Raw genomic sequence first — 22,756 nt, 5'->3', positions numbered from 1 at the left:
TCCTACCACAGAGAAGCTTGCTTGACAATGTTCATTGCTACTCCATTTATAATAGCCAAAAATGGAAAAACTTAGATGTCCCTCAACAGAAGAATGGATAAAAAAAAATGTAGTACATTTACACAATGGAGTATTGTTTAGCTATTTAAAAACGGAAACCATTAAATTCTCAGATAAATGGGTGAAAATAGAAAAAAATCATCCTGAGCAAAGCATCTCAGACCCAGAAAGACAAATATGGCATGCATTTGTTTATATGTGGATATTAGCTGTTAAGTCAATAACCAAGCTGTAGTCCACAGAACCACAGAGGTTAGGTACAGAGTAAGGTACTGGTGCGGGGAGGAGCAGATAGATCTCTGTAGGAAAGGAAAATAGAATAGACAGTTATGGATAAATGAGGCCGTAATGGAACTGGAGGATCAAATGGGGAGGGGGAAGGTAAAGGCAGAGAATTAGGAAAGAAATAGCTAAAATTTAAGGGTTTTTGTAGTTTTTTTACTCTTTTGGCTTTTTACTCTTTTTTGGAGGGGGCACTACCCAGCTCCCAGATAAATCACACATGGAGGCTTGTTCTTAGTTAGGAATGCCCAGCCTTAGCTGGACTTATTTCTAGCTGGCTTTCCTAAACTTAAATTATCCTGTCTACCTTTGCCTCTGGGCTTTCTCCTTCTCTGACTGCTGTAATCTCACTTCCACTCTTCCTCCATGGCTGCTGTGTAGCTGGCCCCAGCATCTTCTCCTTGCTCTCTCCTTGCTTCCCTCTTCCTTGTTTCTCTTTCTATTTATCCTCTCTGCCCACCAACCCCGCCTATCCTTACTCCTGCCTTGCTATTGGCTGTCCATCTCTTTATTAGGACCCTCAGGTGTTTTAGGCAGCCACAGGAACACAGCTTCACGGAGTTAAATGCAGCATAAACAAAAGTCACACACCTTAAAACAATATTCCCCAACAGCCATTCGAGGGGTAGTATTGGAAACCTAACGCAGTAGAAGTTTCCTAAAATATATACATACTCGAAGGTGATCTAAATGAAATCATCAAATAATGGGGGAGACAGAGCCCCAACTGGCCCTTTCCTGTCACCAAATGAAGCTTTCAGTACCAGGATTGGGTTACATCTAAGTGAACTGTTGGCCAAAGGGATCCCATGGGAATCTTCAAACAACCCTGGGTATTGCAAAGACTATAGGTTGCTCTGCACGAGCTGACCGCAATGCCCCTTTACTGAAGTTAACATCTACACAACCCACTGAACATGGAAAAGTTGAGCTGGTGCTTACACAGAGCCTTCACCATATGCTCTAGCATCTTTGACAAGGGAGTTATTCTGCATGCTACCAAAAGAGAAGCATAAACACCAGCCCAGCCACAAATCATTTGATATACAATGGTGTCCTGCCTGCAAGATATACAGGGCAATGGTGTTACAAAGCTTGTGAGAGGAACCAGCCAATATCTAATTGGACTTACGGTCCACTCCACGAGAGGGAACCCATACCTGACACTGACTGGGTGACCAAGAACTTGATCTGGAAAACCCAGAGACAAATAAACCAAATACCATCCATTGTGCTAATCTATCTGTCTGTCTATCATCTATCTATCTATCTATCTATCTATCTATCTATCTATATCTCTATCTATCATCTATCTATCTATCTATCTATCTATCTATCTATCTACCTATATCTATCATCTGTCTGTCTATGTATTATCTATCTATCTATCTATCTATCTATCTATCTATTATCTGTCTGTCTGTCTGTCTGTCTATGATGGAGGAAGGTCATTGGTTAAATAAAAAGAAACTGCTTGGCCCTCATTGGTTAGAAGATAGGTGGGAGGAGTAAACAGAACAGAATGCTGGGAGGAAGAGGAAGTGAGCTCAGACTCCACAGCTCTTCTCTCCGGAGCAGACGCCTCAGAGAGACGCCATGCTCCCAGCTCCCAGGCAGACGCACGTGATGAAGCTCCGACCCTGGATGGACATAGGCTAGAATCTTCCCGGTAAGCGCACCTACTGGCGCTACACAGATGATTAGAAATGGGCTAAATTAATATGTGAGAATTAGCCTAGAAGAGGCTAGATAGAAATGGGCCAAGCAGTGATTAAATGAATACAATTTGTGTGTTGTTATTTCGGGCATGAGCTAGCCAGGCAGCCGGGGTGCTGGGGACGCAGCCCCGCCGCTCCTTATTACTACATGTCTATCTATCTATCTATCTATCTATCTATCATCTATCTGTCTATCTATCTATCTATCTATCTATCTATCTATCTATCATCTATCTGTCTGCCTATCTATCATCTATCTATCTATCTATCTATCTATCTATCTATCTATCTATCTATCATCTATCTGTCTATCTATTGTCTATCTATCATCTATCTGTCTGTCTATCTATTTATTATCTATCTATCTATCTATCTATCTATTATCTATCTATCTATCTATCTATCTATCTATCTATCTATCATCTATCTGTCTGCCTATCTATCTATCTATCTATCGCAATCAAATGACTCCTAATGACATTCTTCTACACACACAGACCAGTGCCTTGCTCAGCCATCATCAGAGAATCTTCCTCCTGAAGCAGATGAACAAACACAGAAATGCCCTGCTCAACATTAAGCAGCGAGGGGGAGGCCTTGAAACACACAGCCCTAAAGGGGGTGTCTCCATCAACTTCCTCCCCTCATGGCTCAGGGAACCTTGTAGAAGAGGAGACAGAAAGAATATAAAAGCCAGAGGGGATGGAGGACGCCAAGAGAACAAGGCCTTCTAAATCAACACGAGCAAAGCTCAGATGAACTCACAGAGACTGAGGCAGCATGTCCAGGGCCTGCAGGGTCTGCACCAGGTCCTCTGCACATATTATGGCTTCCACATTAGTGTTTTTATGGGATTCCTAAGTGGGTTTGCTTCTTGTGTCTCTTCTTGGGCTCTTTCCTTCTGTTTGTTTTGTCCTATTTGGATGTATTTGTTTTTGTTTTATCTAATATTTTATTTATTATCATCTCCTAAGAGCCTGCTTGTTTTCTGATGAGAGACAGAAATGGAGTGGATCAGGATGGGAGGGGAGGTGGGGGGGTATGGGAGGAGTAGAGGGAGCAGAAACCATAATAAGGATATAGTATGTGAGGGAAAAAATTCCTATTTTCAATAAAAGGAAAAGAAGAAAAAAGATTCTGTAGTTCTTTTCTGTATTAGGTCATATGAGTCTAAGAGACCAGAGCCCTTTGTGGCTGAGCATACAACAGGTGTTTAATAACTATACACCGATTGCCTAGTGATTCTCAAACGTTGTGTCCATTGGCACCCAGGGGAGCTTTAAGCAATAAAGCCGCCTGGCTTCTCCACCGGGCATCCAATGACAAGCCAGAGGGCTACCCTGGCTGCAAGCAGCGGTTTGGTTTCTACTGGATTCATAGATCACCCGCTGCAGATGTGGACAATTGCTTTGTCAGTCTCAGGGTTTTGTCATCAGCTACAGGATTTGGTTTTAGAACGTCTGATTTCTTTAGGGAGTAAAAAGTTCTCACAGAGAACTCTCAAGTGTTGGAATCTCTTGTTTCCTAATGAGAGGCTTTTCACAGCTGCACTTTGTCACAAGCGTATGGAAGGGATGGTGGGGTGGGCCTGGGGCCCAGTCTTGTCTCCAAGGACCCGGAAGACGTGAACCGGAAGTGTCAGCGGATGTCCGATGACATGGGCGCACCTGAAGAATGTGGAATGCTGAGACCAGCTTCCATGTTTCCATCTGGGAACACAGGTTGTAAGCCTACACGGTCAAGAATGAGAGGGCTGAGGGGACAGTGTCCTGGGACAGAGCCTGAGTTAGGAGCGAAGCGCCTCCACTACGGGGATCCGTGTTTTAGCTTGTGAACTGCGCACTGCGGCCGCTCCCTGCTATAGCAGACACCCAAGGAAAAGGGCAGTCAGGAGGACAGTGGAAATTTACTGAGCACCTGCCTTTCTCTTGTGGTTCTCAGGGACCCACCGGCTGCTTAGCCAAGGAGGAAGCCGGTCCTCCCCTCTCATGCAGGGTAAAAGCAAAATGGAATTGACTTTTCAAGACGGGGTGTGTGTGTGGGTGGGTGGAGAGGAGAATTTGCTGGTTGTCAAGAGTAGTAGATTTTGGCAGGTGAGAGGGTGAACTTGGACGACGAGGTACCCAGATTTGTGTTCAACCGTTTGCTGTGTGTAGGCAGGCTTCTTTTCTCTGTGACCCATACCACACTGGCTACCACAGCACTGAGGTGTCTGGCCTTGCATGTGGGCTGAGGCCATCCTTGGTTATCATTACTCTCTAGGTTGTGCCATCATGAGCCTAGGGTTAACTCATGTGTGTGTGCACACACACGTGTGTGTGTTCCTCTTGTTGGTCAGATGGCTGAACATTGACAGCTTTTCTTCCTTTTCCTTTTGCCTCTGGAGCTGAGCCTTCCTGCAAAGGCAGTGTTTTGTGTGACTGTCTCTGGAAGACCCAGGGGTGATGGAGCTGAGCACCAGCAGAAGCCACAGTAGCTATGGCTGGATGGCAAACCTGTTTCTAGCTGAGGACTTGGGTTATTTTCAAACACTGAAAAAACTTTGACACAGGCAAATCTGAGGTACTCAGAGCTAGAAGTGTGGGTCATATGTAAAGGGAGATGGATTTTCAAGGCCAGGGTGGAGCACGTCTTTAACTAAAGGGACCTGGTGCTAAGCTGACCTTTCCGGGAAGCAGTGAATTTTAGCATATGATGATTGCCCCGACCTGTGGGCATGCTGGGAAGCAGGAAGTTTCAGCATATGATTGTCCCAGGCTGAGAACACATGTCCAGGCTGGAGTATGGGATGGTGGTTCAAAGTTAGGATTCTGCAACACTTGCCTAGGTGTTAAGCTAGGTGCTAGTTGCAGGTTGTTACCTTGGACAGCTGCCTCAGTGCCTCAGTTTCCTCATTTGTAAATTGGAAGTAATGGTAAAATACTTAATCAGGTATCACCCTGTAATTCCTGCAGAGTAGAATGAGTTAATATAGTAAGGGTGTAGGATAGTGTTGATACATAATCATAATCAGCTTGCATTTATACAACGTTAAAGTATTATACATGATACAAAAGTACTGGCTGGTGGCCATTTCTATGTTTGGTGACAAGGCTAAGGTTTTATAATTCTACATACTTTGAGACTCTTACAGTAGATTTTTATCATGTTCCTATATCCTTATGTGCAAACATCAGAAAAGTCAATGAGCATGCACATTTGTAAGCTGGTTATAAAGAAAACCCTCCACTCTGGCTCTTCCAACATCCCAATTTATCTAATTCTTTGCTGGGGGAGTGGTGGCTGTTCTGTACACTGTAGGATCTTTAATAGTATATCTGGATTCTACTCACTGGATGCCAGTATCATTCTCTATTCTATTGTTATCATTGTGTGTGTGTGTGTGTGTGTGCATGATAGGTATGTGTGTGTGTCACAGCACATGTGTGATGGTCAGACGAAAGCAAGCACTGGAATTTGGTTATTTCCCCCCAGTATGTGTTTTGAGGGCTGAACTCATATGAGCTTAGATTATCAGACGTGCATGGCAACCATTTTCCCCTGCTAAACTAGCTCGCTGGTCTAGTATTCACTTCTTAGTCTCCCTTTCCCTCCTTATCCCCTTCTTCCCTTCCTTCCTTTTTTTAAAGACATGTTACGCAGGCTGGCCTCAAGGTTGATATGGTGTTGAGGATGACCTGCTTCTTTTGCCTCCATCTTCCAAGTGTTGGATTGCAACCATGTGCCTTACACTAGCTTTATATGGTGCTGAGGGCTGAACCCAGGGCTTCATATACGCTTGTCATGTACTCTGCAAACCGAGCCAAACTAACCACTGGTCATGCTTGACAATAAAACACATTTCTAGACATTGACTAAAGTTCCCGAGGAGTAAAATTACTCTTTGCTTGAGAATTATTGATACAGAGAGTATGTTAAAAAAAAAAAGAATCCATCCTGTCTTCTTCTACAGGTAATACCTAATTAAATACTATTTAAAAGTATTTGTGTTAGTCTCTTACTATTTTATCCAATCAGCTGTCTCATCTGATGCTTTTCATTCAGCCACAGCAACCTTGCCTTGCCAACTTCACACTTATAGTTCATGGTTGAGTTGTCTCTTTTCTAGTGTAGAATGTAGGTCTCATAATTGGCTTCTTTCAAGTGAATTCTTGGAATCTGAAAATTTCAGGCATGAGCTAGATGTCTAGTAGAGACTTGCTGAATGTATGGATGTGGCTGCAAGCCATTCTGGTCTATGCTGAGGCCATCATCTGGTCTCTTTTTTCTTTCTTTCTTTCTTTCTTTCTTTCTTTCTTTCTTTCTTTCTCTCCCTGCCTCTCTTTTTTGAGACAGGTTCTCATTATGCAGTCCCAATTGGCCTAGAGAGCTCTATGTAGACCAGGCTGGCCTCAAACTCATAGAGACCCACCTGCCTCTACCTCCTCTAAATGCTAGAATTAAAAGTATGTATCACCATGTATACTTTCTAATCTGCTTTCTAATGAAGGATGGAACCTGGCTAACACATCAGCTGGCAAGTGAAAGGGTCCACAGAATAGCCCAGAGTTTTTGACTCATTGCCACTGGGCAACTCACCAAAGGCATTTCAATCTCTGTCCAGGAGATATTGGGAACGGAAGACACAGGTTCGACAAGCGTTGAGGGGAAGAAGAGGTTGTAGGGGCCTGTAGCTGCCAGGTACAGCGCTAAGACAATATTGAAGGGCAATGTGAAGACTGGCACGTCCCACTTGGTGAAGATGCTGCTCAGGGCACTGGAAATAACTGGGCTGAAGGGAGAAGAGAGAAAGCATTCATCACCCTGATTACCCTTAGCTGACTCTGTCTTACCTCTCTCTGGCCATTGGACCATCTGCCATCCCCATCTCTGTGCTGCCTTTGGGATTCTGGTGGTTCGCTGAGTTAGGATTGGAAATAAGCTTCTCAGTTTGAGGAAGCAAAATAAAAATACAATACTTTGAATGGAATACCTTCTGAAATGGTTTAAATACGTTTTTGTTTCCTCAACTGAGGAAACCAAACAAAACATGACCTCTATAAAATGCCATTATTGCCTTTGGCTCATCCAGATGTGCACCAGCTGTTGCCTGGGGCTGTGGCAGCATTTTTCGGGTCTGACCTTCTAGATGGATGATACTAGGACATGTAGGCAATGAGCAGGATTGGACTCTGGGAACTGCTAGACAAAACAGAATCTTGAGTTGTTTGCTTACTTTGCCTTCTTGGCCTCTGGCCTATTCCTGGGAAAGAGCATGGATCTTGGACACGGATGGAGCTGAATGCAAATCCAGGCTCTTATAAAGCAGAGACTAAGTGAGCAATGCTAAGAAATGAATTTCCCCCAGCTTCAGCCTTCCCTGGAAGGGATTAGCCACTCCTGATACCCCCACGTCTCTCAGCTCAGAGGCAGCTAGAGAAGGCAGAAAGCTCCGTGACCTGGCCTGTCTTTAATTAGTGGCCGTGGCTCTCACGTGGGCAGTCAGGCCTGCCTGAACTAACTCTAATACACTGAGAGCTGCCTCATATTTGCTTTTCTCTTTGAATTCTTACTGTCTGCATTTCTTTCTGTCTGGGTCAACCGCAAGGTTTTATTTACTTCATAAAAAAGTGATGGGATGGGAAATAGTTCATTTTCTCGACCATAGAAACCCACGCCCTGCCAGCTTTGCCCCACATTGCCTCTCTGCCTCCCACATCCTTTGTCAGATCAGCTCCTGCCCCTGCTCTTAGGTTTGGATTCATCTCAAAGGCTTCACTCTCGTGACAGTCTCTGCAGCACAGACCTCTTTTTCTCCGACCGTTCCTGTCAGGCTATGGTAGGTACACTTTCGCAGTGTCTACTCCAGATGCTGTCTCCCTTTGACTCGGCACCCACTCCTTCCCAAGCCTGCTGTTCCACAGCAGCGTTCCTCAGACTGGCTGCTCTGTCATCCCAGCCTCCCTGCTCCTATCGTCCCTGCACCCCATCCAGTCAGGTGTGTGTTCTCAAATCAGCACAGACATGGCTCTCATCAGGTTCACCAAATGACATCTCACCTGGCGAGTTCACAGCCCCCCCCCCCTTAATCTGAAGTTGGAATCTTGCGCTGTATGGAAATACTTTCTGTGTGGGCTACCACGGCATTGAGCTCTCTTAGATTGCTGCCTGCTTGCTCCTTCTCAATCAATTTCCCTTCCATGACATTCCCTCTTTTCTGCCAGACAGCCAATTGGGAGATTCCTTGGTTCTGACTTGGATTCTTTCTTTCTTCCATCTTCTCCTTTGGGTGGTATTCTTTAGTCCCCTAAATGAAACACCTTGTATGTGCTTCTGGCTTTCAAATTTGACTCTGTTATTAGCTTCTAGATTTTTATGTCCATTTGTCTCAACACCTCTGCTTGGAAGTCTAACATACTCTGTGTCTAGAAAGAAGTTTGCTTCTGTCTCCCTGTTTTGCTCTTAGACATCTCCATGACCCATGTACTCAAGCAAGTTACAATTGTATATTGGATATTCTCCCCTGAATTTTTTCCTATTGCCATCTTCTTAGAAAGTCTTGTTGCCTTTGTCTTCTTTAAATAAACCAGAAACCCAGTCTTTTCTGGCAATATTCATGGACCTCACTCTAGTCCAAGCATTCCTGTCTCTGTGGATCTTTTTAGCAAATTATTAGGATTATGAAACCACTCTTGCTCTGTCTAAATCCATTCTCCATTTTGTAGGTGGTGAAGCTTATTTAGCTTTGAGTTTACATCATTGCTCTAATTCAAACCTTGTAACTGTGTTCCATTTTTATCACAGATGTAATAAAAGCCAGAATATTTATTGGATGCATATTGTGCTAGGGCCCCACGTCATCTACTGTCCTTTCACCCCCTGCCACATCTCCATCCCTCTCAGGGCCTCAGTCTCTCTGCTCTTGCCTCTATTTCTTGGACGCATCCCATTCTGCATTCGGAGTCTTTTATCTGAAGCATCCTTCACCTAGACCTTTAGTTGGTACGTGCCTTCCTGTCGTATGAGTGGTGGCCAAACTTCGCATCTGCAACGTGTCTTCCCTGACCGTCCATGTCTGGAGGCACTCTCGCTTCTCTCAAAGCACTAAACACATCATGAAGGAATTTTATTTGCTGGTTTATAAGTTTACCTCCTATAAACTAGTTAATAAAGAAAAAACACATAAAGCCAAGAGAGTAGAAGTTCCTCCTTATCCACACTTATCAACTATCCCTGTGCTCAGTGAATAATCTCAGGCACTCAGATTATTGGATGAATCTTGAAAATAGCGCTATGATCCCCGGGCTAAAAGAACCGAATTCCAAGGGCTGCATGAATGGATGAATGAACACACCAGAGTAGAAGGTGGTTCAGAGTTCCGCCTGGAGCAGGAGTCAGTGTTTTCTGCCTTTTAATTTGGGAAATGGGGGTTGGGAGCATTGAAGTCTAAGCAGCCACCCGGTGCCATATGGCGGAGGGGCTGTGTTGAGGGCTTGAATCTCTGTAGTTTAAAAACAAATGCATTCAAATGAGTATGAGCTCTGCTCCTCACTGGAGGACATGCAGGGAGCATTAGGAAAACCCCCCACAGAAATGACCGTCTTATCTTTTGTTCCAGTGCATCAAGGAAGATAGAAACCCCAAGAAGAAAAATAAATCTTCCAGAATGCCTAATGCAGTAATTTATTTGCGAGCGCCACTGAAAAGCAATGAAACAGTACTTAAGCTAAATTGAACTAACTGGTTTTAGTAACTCCAGACTTTTAAACCTAAGGAAGACATTTACTTCTTGGAGATGTTACAAATAAATCACCACGTCTGATTTATTGCTGAGAACAGGAATAATAAATCACCATGTCTGAGAGGGGTTGAGAGCAGGGTGGTATAGACCTGTCACGTGAAAAGTTGGAGATGCAGGCTCACACGGTAGCCAGCCTGCTATTGGACCATTTGGACACGTTACTAACCCTCTTCAGATTCAGACAGAATTAAGATTGTCTGTGTGAATGGCTAAGCACCCTCTGCATGCACCTCTTCACCTCTGCTCCTACCTCTTCCCTCTTGAAAAAGCTCTCAGATGAAAGTTCCAGCTCAAAGACTGTGCTTTGCATCCCGACCTCCTGTTCCAAGAAGGCCTCTTGAGTCAATCACGAGTGAGTTTTTAGATTCGAAGGCTTAGTTAGGCCCCACAGTGGGTGATTCCCATGTAGGCTGGAGTTTAATAATGCAGATTCTAGATTCAGAAAGCCAGCCTCCAAAACTCTGACCGTCTGACCTGGAATGAATTACTTACTTTTTCTATGTCTTAGTCTTCTCTCTGCAAGCTGGGACCAAATATAACCCCACCTTGCTTAGCACTGTGCCTGGTGCTTACGAACTATTAAATAAATGTCAGCCTTTATTATTTATGAAGGAAGATTAACAACTCAATAAAACATGTGGTCTTTTATTGCTCTACAGGGTCTCCGGTAATCCATATCTCCACTTAACCCCATTGTATTGCTTCTGAAATCATGAATTTATTATGGATTATCATGGTATCTTGCTAGACAAAGTCATCTGCTTATGGAGAGACACTGGGCTACACAAGTGCATGTGTCCCGGCCCTGCCGAGTGAGAATCTCTGTGAGCAGAAGTAGGGAGGTGCCTCACCAGGCCATGGAGGCGAAGGTCACAGGAAGCAGAAGCCACCAGCAGTAGTCTAACTTCTCTGAGTACACGGCCACCAGCAGTCCCACCAGCATGCCATTGTAGCCATGGAGTCCAGAGGCGATGGTGGATCTGGGTGGGGTGGAAGTTAGTTTGCTTTAGCATTTGGTGGTGCATGTCCAGCTTTCACTGAAACTCTAGAATCTGCATGACTTAGATGATCCCTTAATAACAGATGGAGAGTGAGGCTCTGGGTAAGATGGTGGACTAGAAGGAGAAGAGTCAGGGTAAAGTAGAACATAAAGCATTTCCAAAGAGAGGAATGCCTCAGAAATAAAAAAAAAAATAAAGAGTGTCAAGATGGCTGAGGATAAGTCATGGTTCTCTGGCAGGACAGGATCAGTGGTAGAGAGAAATTTCTCTGGCTTGGGGCTGTAGTGGATGCCATCTTGAGAGGGAACTTATTTTTCACAATAGTGTGTGTGTGTGTGTGTGTGTGTGTGTGTATGTGTGTGTTGGCTTATAAAAAGAAGAAATCATAAGTCGGAAAGCCGGTACAGAATCTATATTAACCCCAGCCCCATGAGATAGTTGTGTTGTGGGAGGGGGGTTGACACCGACATGCTGAACTCCCCCCAAAGGCAGTGTGGTGTTTAGGGGAAGGGAGTACTCCAACCGTGTTGTCTGGGAGCAGACCTCATGGGCTGAGAATAATTCTGGCCTTTGAATCTCAGGTTGGTAAGCTGACACCTGTTGGCAGTGTGGCTTGCTCCCATAGAGTGGAGTCGGAGCATTCTGATGCTCCAGCACACTGAGTTCTATTAGTCTCACCCCTCTAGCAGGATCACTGCTGCTTAACGGGTTCCGACAGTCAGAGGGTAGGCCCACTTCTGTAGGAACCAAGGCCGCAGTTGCTTCCCTTACTTTCAGCATACGAGGGGGACACCTTCCAGCCAGAACATTAGCCACCCCAGGGGTTATGAACTGGGGACTCTCAGAGGTGAAAAGAGCTCGTGTAATCCATGAGCTACACACCTCATTTTGGCTAGCAGAGATACAGAAACAAGAGAAACTTCTAACATGAAGACAGGTCCCCAGACATTAGACGGCATTAGACATGAGACGCACCACACAGGCTCAGCACGGTTACAGAGCACAGCACATGAAAGAGGGTTGAGACCCACCCGGCTCTCCTACCCCTGCATAGACACGGACATAGAAGAAAGTCACCCAAACTCCTCATTTTTTTATTCAGTTTTCTTTCTTCACCTCCTCTGAGTCAACCCCTTTCTGGTACTTTTCATAGTAGTTTTATTTTATCCTCTTAAAAATATGTTTTTTAAATTTCCAAAAAAACCCCACAGCTATAACTGCAAAAGTCTCAAAAAAAAAAAAAAGCCCAGCGCCTGATGGTTTCCGCCAGAATTCTGTAAGATTTTCAAAGAAGAACTAATACAAATACTCCTCAAATTGTTCCACACAATAGAATAGAAGGAATGTTGCCAAACTCTTTTTATGAGGCTACAACTACCCTGATACCCAAACCACATAATATAAGAAAGAATTACAGACCAATCTCACTCATGAACATTTATCCAAAAATACTAAATAAAATATTGGCAAATAGAATCCAAGAACACTTCAGAACCATCATCCACCATGATCAAAGTAGGCTTTATTCCAGAGATGCAGGGATGGCTCAGCATATGAAAATTTGTCAGTGTAATCCACCATATAAACAAACTGAAAAACAAAAACCACATGATCATCTCCTTAGATGCTGAAAAAAGCCTTCAACAAAATACAACATCCCTTCATGACAAAGGTCTTGGAGACAGCAGGGATACAAGGAACATACCTAAACATAATAAACAGCCAACATCAAGCTAAAAGGAGAGAAACTCACAGCGATCCCACTGAAATCAGGAACAAGACAAGGTTGTCCACTTTCTCCATATCTATTCAATATAGTTTTTGAGGTCCTAGATAGAGCAATAAGATACCAAAAGGAGATCAAGGGGATACAAATTGGAAAAGAAGTCAAACTCTCACTATTTGCTGATGATATGATAGTTTGCATATGTTGTGTAGTTGTTCAGAGACAAAGGGTTCAAAGTTCATGGAGACTAATTAGGGAGTCATCCCAGAGGAGGGAGACTTGGAGGAATGATGGAAGTAGACAGGGAAATAAGAGTTAGTAGGAATTACAGAGACAAACTGGTGCTAAGCGAACTCTTGGTAGGAAAGTGACATTAACTAAGGTTTTAGAAGTCACGTTCAGGGCTTGGGTTTCTGTTTGATGTTTATTTGTTTGATGATTTCTAATCTTAGTATTTTGGGGGATGAGTTGGGCCCAGTGTGTACCTCCTCTGGTGGAAGTAGTAATGAACGAAGTGACTCTTGGAACAGTTCGGGAGTTGGGACTTGGGCTCATCTACCATAAGCCACAGGTTTTTACAGGCAAGAGTGAGGACGCTAAGCTGGGCATGCTTGTCTGAGGTTACAAAATGAGGACAGCAATGGGCTGAATGGCCTCAAAGTCAGTTCCAGTGAATTTTGGTAAAACAGTATCTTGTTAGGGTTTCTCCTGCTGTGATGAACACCATGACCAAAAAGCAAGTTGGGAAGAACAGGTTTATTCAATTTGCTCTTCTGCATCATCACAGCTCATCATCAAAGGAGTCAGGGCAGGTCCTCAACTAGGGCAGGAACCTGGAGGCAGGAGCTGATGCAGAGGCCATGGGGAGGGGCTACTTTCTGTCTTGCTTCCCATGGATTGCTCAGCCTGCTTTCTGATAGAACCCAGGACCACCAGCCCAGGGATGACATCACCCACCCTGGGCTGGACCTTGCTAAATCAATTACTAATTAAGAAAATGCCTTACAGGCTTGCTACAACTTAATTTTGTGGAGGCATTTTGTCAACTGAGGCTCCGTCTTCTCTGATAATGTTAGCAGAAGTCAAGCTGACATAAAACTAGGCAGCACAATCAGTAAGGAAAGGGTTCTATGCCAGCCCCCCATACAATGGCGGGTGCATTGGAAAGAGAACTGAGGCCCACTGGCTGAAGCAGATACTCAACCTTGATGGGAGTAGATTATCAAGTAGCTCACCAGACTTGCACACTCAAGAATACAACTTCTAGTGGCTTCACTGCTGCTAAGATTGGAGCGGTCCTTCAAGGCCACTGGGATGTGTGGGGACAGCCTCTTGGGGACAAGCTGATTGATGCATTTACCTCGGTGGACTGTGGAAGGTTAGCAGGGTCTAGAGGAAGCAGGATGTGCTGATGGCTTAATGCTCTCTGGTCACTGCTCTTCTGGGCCTTCCTTCTAAGTCTATACAGGTGCAATGACAACAGCCCCATGGCTTGGAGCCTAAGCGAACTTTATGGTGTGGGCCAGCCTATGTCCTATCAGTCCGACACAGTAACTTAGGCGGGACCTTGCATCTGCTCTTCCTTTGTCCTTCAATTATAAAATACAGTCTCTGTTTCACCCATTGGCTACTTCTGGTTGTGATGTTGAGAGTCACAAATATCCAGGCACGCTGGTAAAAATTGTTCTTGAGAAACCCACAGTAAAGAAATCTATTTTATAGTATGATCTAGTTCTTGTACCACAAATATAACAAAAATTTATATTTACTTCTACTCCACACCAATAACTTTAATCTGTTGTGTTTTACTGAGTGGTTTAATTAAAAAAATTACTGATGGCTCAAGATCTGCAGACCCCAAATTGAAAACCATAAGATACGGGATAATCTAGTATTTATTTTCCAGATTTCTTAAATCATAAGAAGTTCCTGGGAGACTGAAAAGTCGCTTCCCAAAATGGAGCAAACATATACCAGAATCTGTGCACAAAAGGCTCCCAGTCACGTTATTTGTGATAGATTAAACATTTCAAGGCATGTTCTAGCCAGAGCAAGAGAGGATAATGAGATGCAGGGGGATGGTCCCGGTGAGTGTCACCTGAGGAATATGGTGCTGTTGTGATGGGTATGGGCACATCAGGGGTTTCTTCTGTGAAGATATGCTATTTCTTGGTACACATATTCCTTGCATAAGTCTTAATAAAGCTGAACAGACCAATGCTTCCTGCTAGTTATTCCTGCTAGTTATATGCCTATCCCAGAAGAACATAACTTGTAAGTGTTCAAATAATAGATCAAAATGTTATAAAATCTGTGCTTAGCACACAGTAAGTGTTCAATAAAAAAATTAGTCATTGCAGCAAGAAAAGATTGTCTCTCATCAGATCCATCGAGTGAGAATATTTACAGGTTGGAGGGAAGCGGGTAGTACTGAAGTGAATTTCTTCAAGTCATGCCCCAGATGGTTCTGAACATCAGGAAAGTTTGGGGGAATGAATGTCAGAGCAACATCTAACAAAGTCCGAAGAGAGTCGAATTCTACAAGATGCTATTTGTTGGTGTTACTTGGTTTCCCACCAGCCAGGCTGCCTCCATGTGTCTTCCCATTGCTTCTGTTTCTCCAAAACAACAACAACAACAACAACAAAAGTGGCTGTGATCGCTCTTTGAACTTTGCCAGTACAAGACAGAACAGATCTTCACATTTCCTGCTTCATGGAAAAGCCTGCCAGATACCATGGGCCTGTAGGCTGAAGATGGATGCCCCAATGTTACAGAAGAACTTTGGGTAACTGTCCAGGCAGCAAGATGTTTCTATCAAGAGTTTTGGAAGTTGCCTACAATGCACTTCCTGTTTATTTAGGTAATATTATATCCTTCTGGGGTCTTTGATGGAGTTGAAGACAGATAGCATAGTTATAGTTTTCCTTAGTTATGATAAAAGATAAATTAGATGTGAAACTTTCCGGATACAAATGGACTAAATATGTTAACTGTAATTCTTGCTTGATACCTGTTTTGTTATATGTAATTTTACTATATTAAAGTTAAAACTCTCCTTTTTGTTTAGGCAGAAAAGGGAGATGATGTGGGATTCTGTCTGTGTGCTGTGAATATGTTTTATCACCATTGGTTAATAAAGAAGCTACTTTGGCCTATGGCAGGGCAGAACATAGGTAGGAGGGAAAACTAAACTGAATGCGGGGAGAAAGAAGGCAGAGTCAGGCAGATGCCATGTAGTTGCCGAAGAAGCAAGATGCAAGCCAGCTGCCAGGAAACAAGACACGTAGAAAATGAGGTAATACCATGGCCACATGGGAATACATAGACTAATAGAAATGGGTTAATTTAAGATGTGAGAGTTAGCTAGAAATATGCCTGAGCCATTGGCCAAACTGTTGTAATTACTATAGTTTCTATGTGATTATTCAGGTCTGGGTGGCCAGAAAAGGAAAGCACAGTCTTAGACTACAACTAAATCAAACACTTCACCTGTCTGCCGTGCACCATGCACTAGGTCCATAGAGAGCACTTACCTGTCCTGGCTTAAGGCAAGGGCAGTTAAGGTGGAGACCACTGTCCCCAGGGCCCCAGCAATTGTCCACCAGGGATTCTGGATCAGGAGCCCTATGAAGATGATGAGTCCACTAAGGGGGTTGTTGACAAACACCACCTGAGCTGCTCCCCGCAAGACCCAGTCTAGGAACTGGAGGACCAGGGGCTTATCTGCAAGAGACAGACAGCGTCATCAGCAGGGTACAGCCTGTATATCAGACTACTAGTTGGCATGGGAACGGAGGTGCACAGAGATGCACAAGCCAGGGTATTTCTCCTCATCCAGCCTGGCCTGGGGTGGGAGAATGAAGGGGTTGGGAGTGGGTGTTGGCACTCAGCCCAAGGCTCTGAGTGGCCCAGCAATTGGTCTCCAGCGGGTGGTAGTTTTTGCCATACAAACTGAGGGAACACGCTGAGACCAATTTAAAGGAGTTCCAGCCATTGGCTTGGTTGGCAAGGAGCCCCAGGAGCATTCCATGGGAAATTTATTGGTCCAGGGGAAGAGGTGGGGAGGGAAGCAAAGTCCCACATTGTGTAGTGCTGTGTGACTCAGTTGAGGGCTGGTATCTGAGCAGCAGAGAAAGTCGCGTCAATAAGGGATGTTGGAAAAGAAATTGTTAGAGCCCAGCTGTGAAAATCATTATTGAATTGGGGCCTAGACGAAGCCAGGTGTAGGAGAGGGGACATGCATTCTGCCTCCTCTGGTGTGGTTTCCAGGACAACCACGCTGGTGGGGGGCAGGTAGGGACTGATGGGGGGAATGTGGTGTTTGCTAGAGCATTAAAGTTCAGAAAGAGGTGAAAAGGAAAGAATCCTGGAGCTGGGAGAGGGAGATGCCGGTCTTTTCTTGGCACATAATAGGCATCATGAACGGCTGTGGGGGAAGTGGAGGAATGGCCAGGCAGTTTATTAGGGAAATGGATCGTATGTCACTACTTTGTTTGCCCTCTATCAGTTCCGCACAGGGATGAATGACTGGCAAAGGACTGAAATCAATGAAATGTATTCATTCTAAAAGGGAAGGACAGGCTAATTGGGTTCATGCCCACCTGGGGTCAACTCAACTTCCCCTCTCTGTGTCTGTCCCTGCTGTGAGAGAGAGAGAGGGAACAGCTTCGTTGGCCAGGTTGGAGGAGAGGCTGTCTCTGAACTGCCCCTTGCTCTCCCTTGGACACTTGCTTACCTTTCAGCCAGCTCTTGCATTCCTTCATGTCACCAGTGAGATAGCCCACAGTCTGGAAGAAGCTGAAGCCTCCCTGGGCCGCGGAAGCCCTACGGGGCACCTCACTTTCTCTCCTTTTGCTCCTTTCATTGGGTCTTTGGATTTTCACAATGTGGCTGTCTTCATCAGGTGGTCGGAGATCCTTTATGGAAAGAAAGGAGAAACTATTAAGTGGCATGCCTTTCGTGTATTGATCTTTCTTTGAGACAGGGTCTCATTGGTAGCCCAGGCTGTCCTTGAACTCACTGTAAGGCTCGGTAAGCTGCCTTGTGCTCTCAATCCTCTTCACTCTGTCTCCTGAGTGCTGGCATTGTGAGCACATGTTAGCAAATACAGTTTTAAATGATGTCCTTTGAAAGTAGGGAAATTGGGAACAGAGGGCACTGTCAGGGATTCTGATAGAGATGTGGGATCATGAGGGAAAAGATGAGACTTACACCTACTGCCTAAAGCTGTCCCCAGCGTGAACCTGCCCATCCCAGGACTATTTCAGGCTCTGCACACGAGGTTTTCTTAATGATTGTGACAAGGGTTCCTCTTGGCAGTTTAATGATGCCTATGGACTTCTTTCCATAATGAGTAGTTAGAAATGCTTAAAACAAAATAAGTACAAAGAAAATTATATTGAAATGCAGTGATTATAGAATTTAAAATAATTGTGATCCATAGGTAAACATTCTATGTAATGGCTCTAAAGTTTAAAGTCAGTGATGTGTGGGTGTGTGGGACCTTCTCCCTCCAGCTCAGGGCGCTTCTGTATCTCAGGCTAGCTCAGATCCATCACCAGAGCAACTCTGGTCTTTACTATGGCTGTATCATGGTTCAGTTTCTCCTCTGGCCTAGTCCTACTGCCCTTTCTCACCTGTAAGTGTGGCTCCCCAAGGCACACCCCAGGAAACTTCTTTCTTGTAAATCTTTATGTAAGTCCAACTCCTGGGGAATCTGGCCTATGTCAGCTTGGATAGAAATCTCAGGTACTATTAATGTGACTACCACTCCTTGCTTATATTATTTGTAATTGAGGTAAATGCCAATTGGGGATTGGTAGATATAATGATGGATTATTTCCCTCACCCCAGTTCATCTGCTCCTCAATTTCACATGTGTAACACTTGGCCAAGGAGGCTTCTTTCTTTAAAGTCATGTTTTTCAATATGGTAGTTCTTAAGACAAGCATCTAGTGAGCATTTGAAATGTGGTTGGTTCTCAATGAACTAGGAATAGATGAAAAGTTTCTAAGTTTGATGGAAGACATTTACTAAAGGCCCTGAGTGGTGCTACATGCAATAGTGAGAGGTTAGAAACCTCTCTCTAAGATCAAACACAAAACAAAGACGTCTGCTCTTGTTATGACTATTCAACATTGTGTTCTAGCACAAGCAAACAGGCAAAGAAAAGGAGACAAAAGGAACAGATTGAAAAGAAAAATGTTAAACATAGGTTGTATCCCTACCTGCATGTTCTTTGTATAGAAAATTCTTAAGGTACCTGCAAAGGTCTTATTAGAAGTCTGAATAAGTTTAGCAAAGTTACAGAATAGAGATACAAATCAAATTTATCTTTATGCCCTGACATTTAAAAATCTAAAATTAAAATTAATAAAATAATTTTATTCATGATAGAATAAAAAGAAGAACATATTTGTGAATAAATTTAAAAAATGTGCAAATGCTACCCATTGAAAACTCCATAAAAGAAAATAAAGCTCAAAATACATGGAAAGATAGCCCATGTTCATGGATTGGAAAATTTAGTCTTATTACAATGGAAATAGTTCTCAAATTTATATACAGATTTAATATAATTCCCATCAAAGCTTGTCATCTTTTCTTTTCCTTTAGAAATGGAAACTATGATCCTAAAATCCACATGGAAATATACCAGAATTGAAATCATCATTCACTCCCTTGCTCTCTGATTGACTGCTCAAGAACCATCTTAGCAGGCAATGGGGTCAGGCTCACCTTTTCTTCAGGCATTTCCAGCAGGGGAAGGGCTGGGTGTGTATCCTGGGGGCTGGAAGGCCAGGTAGGGCTGCTTAGTTCTGACTCATATAGTTTGTATCTGCTGGAAAGAGGCTCTGGCAGGAGAGGACTCCTGTTGCTCTCAGACATCTCCTTCAGCTGGTGGTCACTCATCTTCCTGGAAAGAGAGAATGAGAAAGGACAGATGGATGGGCACAGGGGACTTGGCTAAGGTCAGGCAGACACATGGGGAGGCCTCGCATCTGACCTGGAGGGGTAAGAAGCGACAGAAATGGAATATAGATAAATTTTAAAGATGGACTCTCATGTCACCTAGGCTGGCCTTGAACTTGGCCAAGCATGACCTTGGCCAAGGGTCGAATCTTCCTGTTTCTACCCTTTGAATTGTGAGATTACAGGATTATGATCCAATGTTTTGAGCATGCTAGTAAAACACTCTACCAATTGAGTTAGATCCCCAGACCCAAGTAGGGCTTTATGTACCTATAGCTGGTGCTTCCAGAAGATCCTGAGGTTAACGTTCCATCCACAATAGCGTTACCTTAAAAATACTCCTATTCTTCCATGTTCAGAACAAAGTCCTTTTGTGTTGTAAAGGTTTACCTGAATGTAGGCCAAGTCTCTGTTCTTTTTAATATATATATTTCTCCAGCATTCATGTGGTCCATTGTGCTATCTCTACATGGTAGTCAGTTGGCGATTTCTGTTTACCCTGGCAAGTGCCCACAGAATCCAGCAGCGGGGTCTAAATGGAACTCATTTTCTGTGTTGCCAGAGAAAGCATGTTGGTTCAGTTGGCCTCTAATTCCCCTTATTTCCCCCGTGTCCCCTGTGACTGTTCTTGTCTCTTTCTTTTTGTCCTTCCTCGGAGCGACACAGAGACAAAACCCTGGCATGCTCTATTGGAAGCTGTGGTCTTTCCCTTCCATGTGGGCCTCCTTTCTCCTTCACTGCTAAGGCCTGGGCTGTGCCATGGCTTGCTCCAGGAACGCCCTTTGCTGCAGGCCTCCAGTTTCTTGTTTTATCTCGCTGCCTCTGGTAATGGCACATATAACATCTCTCTCTCCCATTCGATTATTCTATCTATTCCTCTTTGGCATCCTCAACCTTCTGCACGTCTTTATTTACTTTCCTGTATTCTGAGAGTGGCTTTGAACCTGTACAGAGTCACCTCTCGCTATTCTCTAGCTTTTTCCCATTGCTCTTCATTGCCTCATCTGAGTTTTAGGACGTCTGCTCAGGACACAGACTGCAGATCTCTTCCTCACACTTGTTATCACAGGTGCTGCTCCAGGTTCGCACTAGTCCCTTCTGGAAGGGATCAAGGCGTGTCTGTCCTTGCATCAGCGTCATTTCCCTGGTCAGTTCCATTCTCGCCCTCTACAGTTGCTTCCAGATGACCGTTCCCCGTGTGTGCACAGTAGCCGTCTTCCCTCTGGCTCACACTGAGCATCTCCTCTCTAGATGCTCATTGCTCTTACTAACTTAACTAAGATGCCTGGTTGGAGCACCTAAAGCCTTTGCTGAGGACGGCTTTAGGTGGCCCAACCAGGCATCTTCCTCCTGACGCTAATTCAATGCCTGTTGCTTCTTCTCTGGCTTCTCATCTTCGGGAATTGTTTCCATTTAATCTCTCCAGTCACAGTTGCCACAGTCAAAGCGTGGATTTTGAATTATTCCTATATGAACTCTCAAAGTCGTACCTCTCTTCTGGTGCCTATCTCTTGTTCTTTCAACTCACTTGCCCAAGTGGCTCTTATGACCCAGCCCTTTGGCTTTCTAGAGACCTCTGAAAGGTGGACCACTGGCTCCACCTTTCCTTAGTGACCAAGTTAGGTTTCATGGCTTGTCACTTACCTCTTTGATTCCCTTGCTCCTCTCTCATGCTTGTGTAGTGAAACGTCAGCTTTTCCAAATCCTTCTCTCCTTCTCAAGGGCCCCCATTGAAAGATTTCTCATTTTCAGCCACCTCATCGAAAAGCCTGGAGTCAGACTTACTGGTCCCTCCTCTGTCACTCTCCAAACCTAGCAATTCTGTCCTCAAAAAAAAGTTCTATCGTGACAGTCACTATCAATTTACTTTATCATCTTTTGCCTCCTCTCTGGTCATTACCACCTGGAAGTGTCTGCTGGCCTCTTGATTCTCCAAGTCACGGTCTATATGGTTTCATAAGAAAGTGCCAACCCACCAAAGATGGTTCTGAACGTAAAGCCTCAATGAAGCTGGGCATGGTGACACACTCTTGCAATCCCGGCACGTGGGAGACTGAGGCAGGAGGAGCCCCGCAACTTTGACCTTGGGTTATATTACCAGGACCAGACCAGCTGGAGATCATTCTCAATAACAAAATCCAAGCAAACGAACCTATGGCCCTCCTCCCTCAAAACAACTTCAGATGCCCTCAGAACAAAACTCACATCTTTAGCGCACAAGCAGGGCTTTATGCTGTGAATTCCCACAGATTCAGTTGTCCTAAACGTCTCTGGCCCGTGACTCTGGCCTCCACACAGACTTTCGTTGGTTAGTGGATGGAAGGAAGTTGCCTTCCTTCTATTGTGGTGGCATTGAGAGGGCAGGCCTGGGGCTTAGAAGCTCGGTCCTTCACCTTTTGGTGGGGTTTGTTTCAGTTACCTCGTCAGAGAAGCCATCCCGGGTACACCATGGAGTGGAAACAGCCCCTCGCTGTGACAAGGAGGATCTACCTCCTGAAGACACAGTTATGAGTGGCCACTCTAAGCCTGTTGGGGACCTCTGAGACCCTAGAGGATCTGCAAAGTTTTATATAGAAACAAGCACTGCTGGGGGCCACTATTTTTCCTTGTAGCTGATTTGTAGATTTTGTCTAAATCTCCCAGAACCAAGATTCATAAAGACAGTGATTAGTTCTCCTTACTTCGACGTCTCTGCTCCTGGCACGGTTCTTTGCATATAGTAAGTATTCAATAATTCCCACTAAGTGTAGAGAGGAAAAGAAGAAGGGCAGGGGGAATGGATAGAGGGAGGGAAAGAAGAAAGAGGAAGGGATTTTAAGGAAGGCTCCAGGTGATAGCAAAAGTGAACACATTTCTTTAGAAAGCATCACAAATCCTTGTGGATCTTGGGAGTCTCCAAATGGCTTACGAATAAGGTGGCCACCCCTCGGGTCTGCCTTTGTAGCAGGCTGAGTCCTGGCCATGACTAGTTCCGTTTTCTGCTCTCGAGATCAGCTCATTAAACTAGGGCTGAGTTTTATGTGGTTCTGCAACCTAGAATTCAGCCCGCATCGACCGTGTTGTCCATGTGGAACAGGGTCCCTCTCCTGATCTGACCCTGCAGACGGGAGTCCAGTGACAGGCAGACAGGCTGTTGTAGAGGGGCATACTGGAAAGATTTAGGAGAAAGCAGAAGCCACAGTATGAGGAGACTGGGCATCTGTCCCTCAATGTT

The 22,756-nt window shown here is 44.4% G+C and overlaps 1 protein-coding gene across 1 annotated transcript in view; it reads right to left on the bottom strand.

The window, feature by feature from the left end:
* Nucleotides 1-19,482, bottom strand: part of Slc14a2 (solute carrier family 14 member 2) — a 49,687-nt gene extending 30,205 nt beyond the window's left edge. The window contains exons 1-5 of the mRNA XM_041640870.1: nt 19,309-19,482; nt 17,306-17,486; nt 16,104-16,293; nt 10,692-10,820; nt 6,639-6,831 (exon numbers count right to left, since the gene is read on the bottom strand). Coding sequence (XP_041496804.1) covers nt 6,639-6,831; nt 10,692-10,820; nt 16,104-16,293; nt 17,306-17,486; nt 19,309-19,482 — 867 coding nt within the window. The remainder of the gene's footprint in view (nt 1-6,638; nt 6,832-10,691; nt 10,821-16,103; nt 16,294-17,305; nt 17,487-19,308) is intronic.
* Nucleotides 19,483-22,756: the final 3,274 nt, after the last annotated feature.

Source organism: Microtus oregoni, unplaced genomic scaffold (genome assembly GCF_018167655.1).
Source record: "Microtus oregoni isolate MIOR12 unplaced genomic scaffold, Mior012 000065F_ref0000479, whole genome shotgun sequence".
In the NCBI taxonomy this organism is placed as follows: Eukaryota; Metazoa; Chordata; class Mammalia; order Rodentia; family Cricetidae; genus Microtus; species Microtus oregoni.
This window is presented reverse-complemented; position numbering and strand designations above follow the sequence as displayed.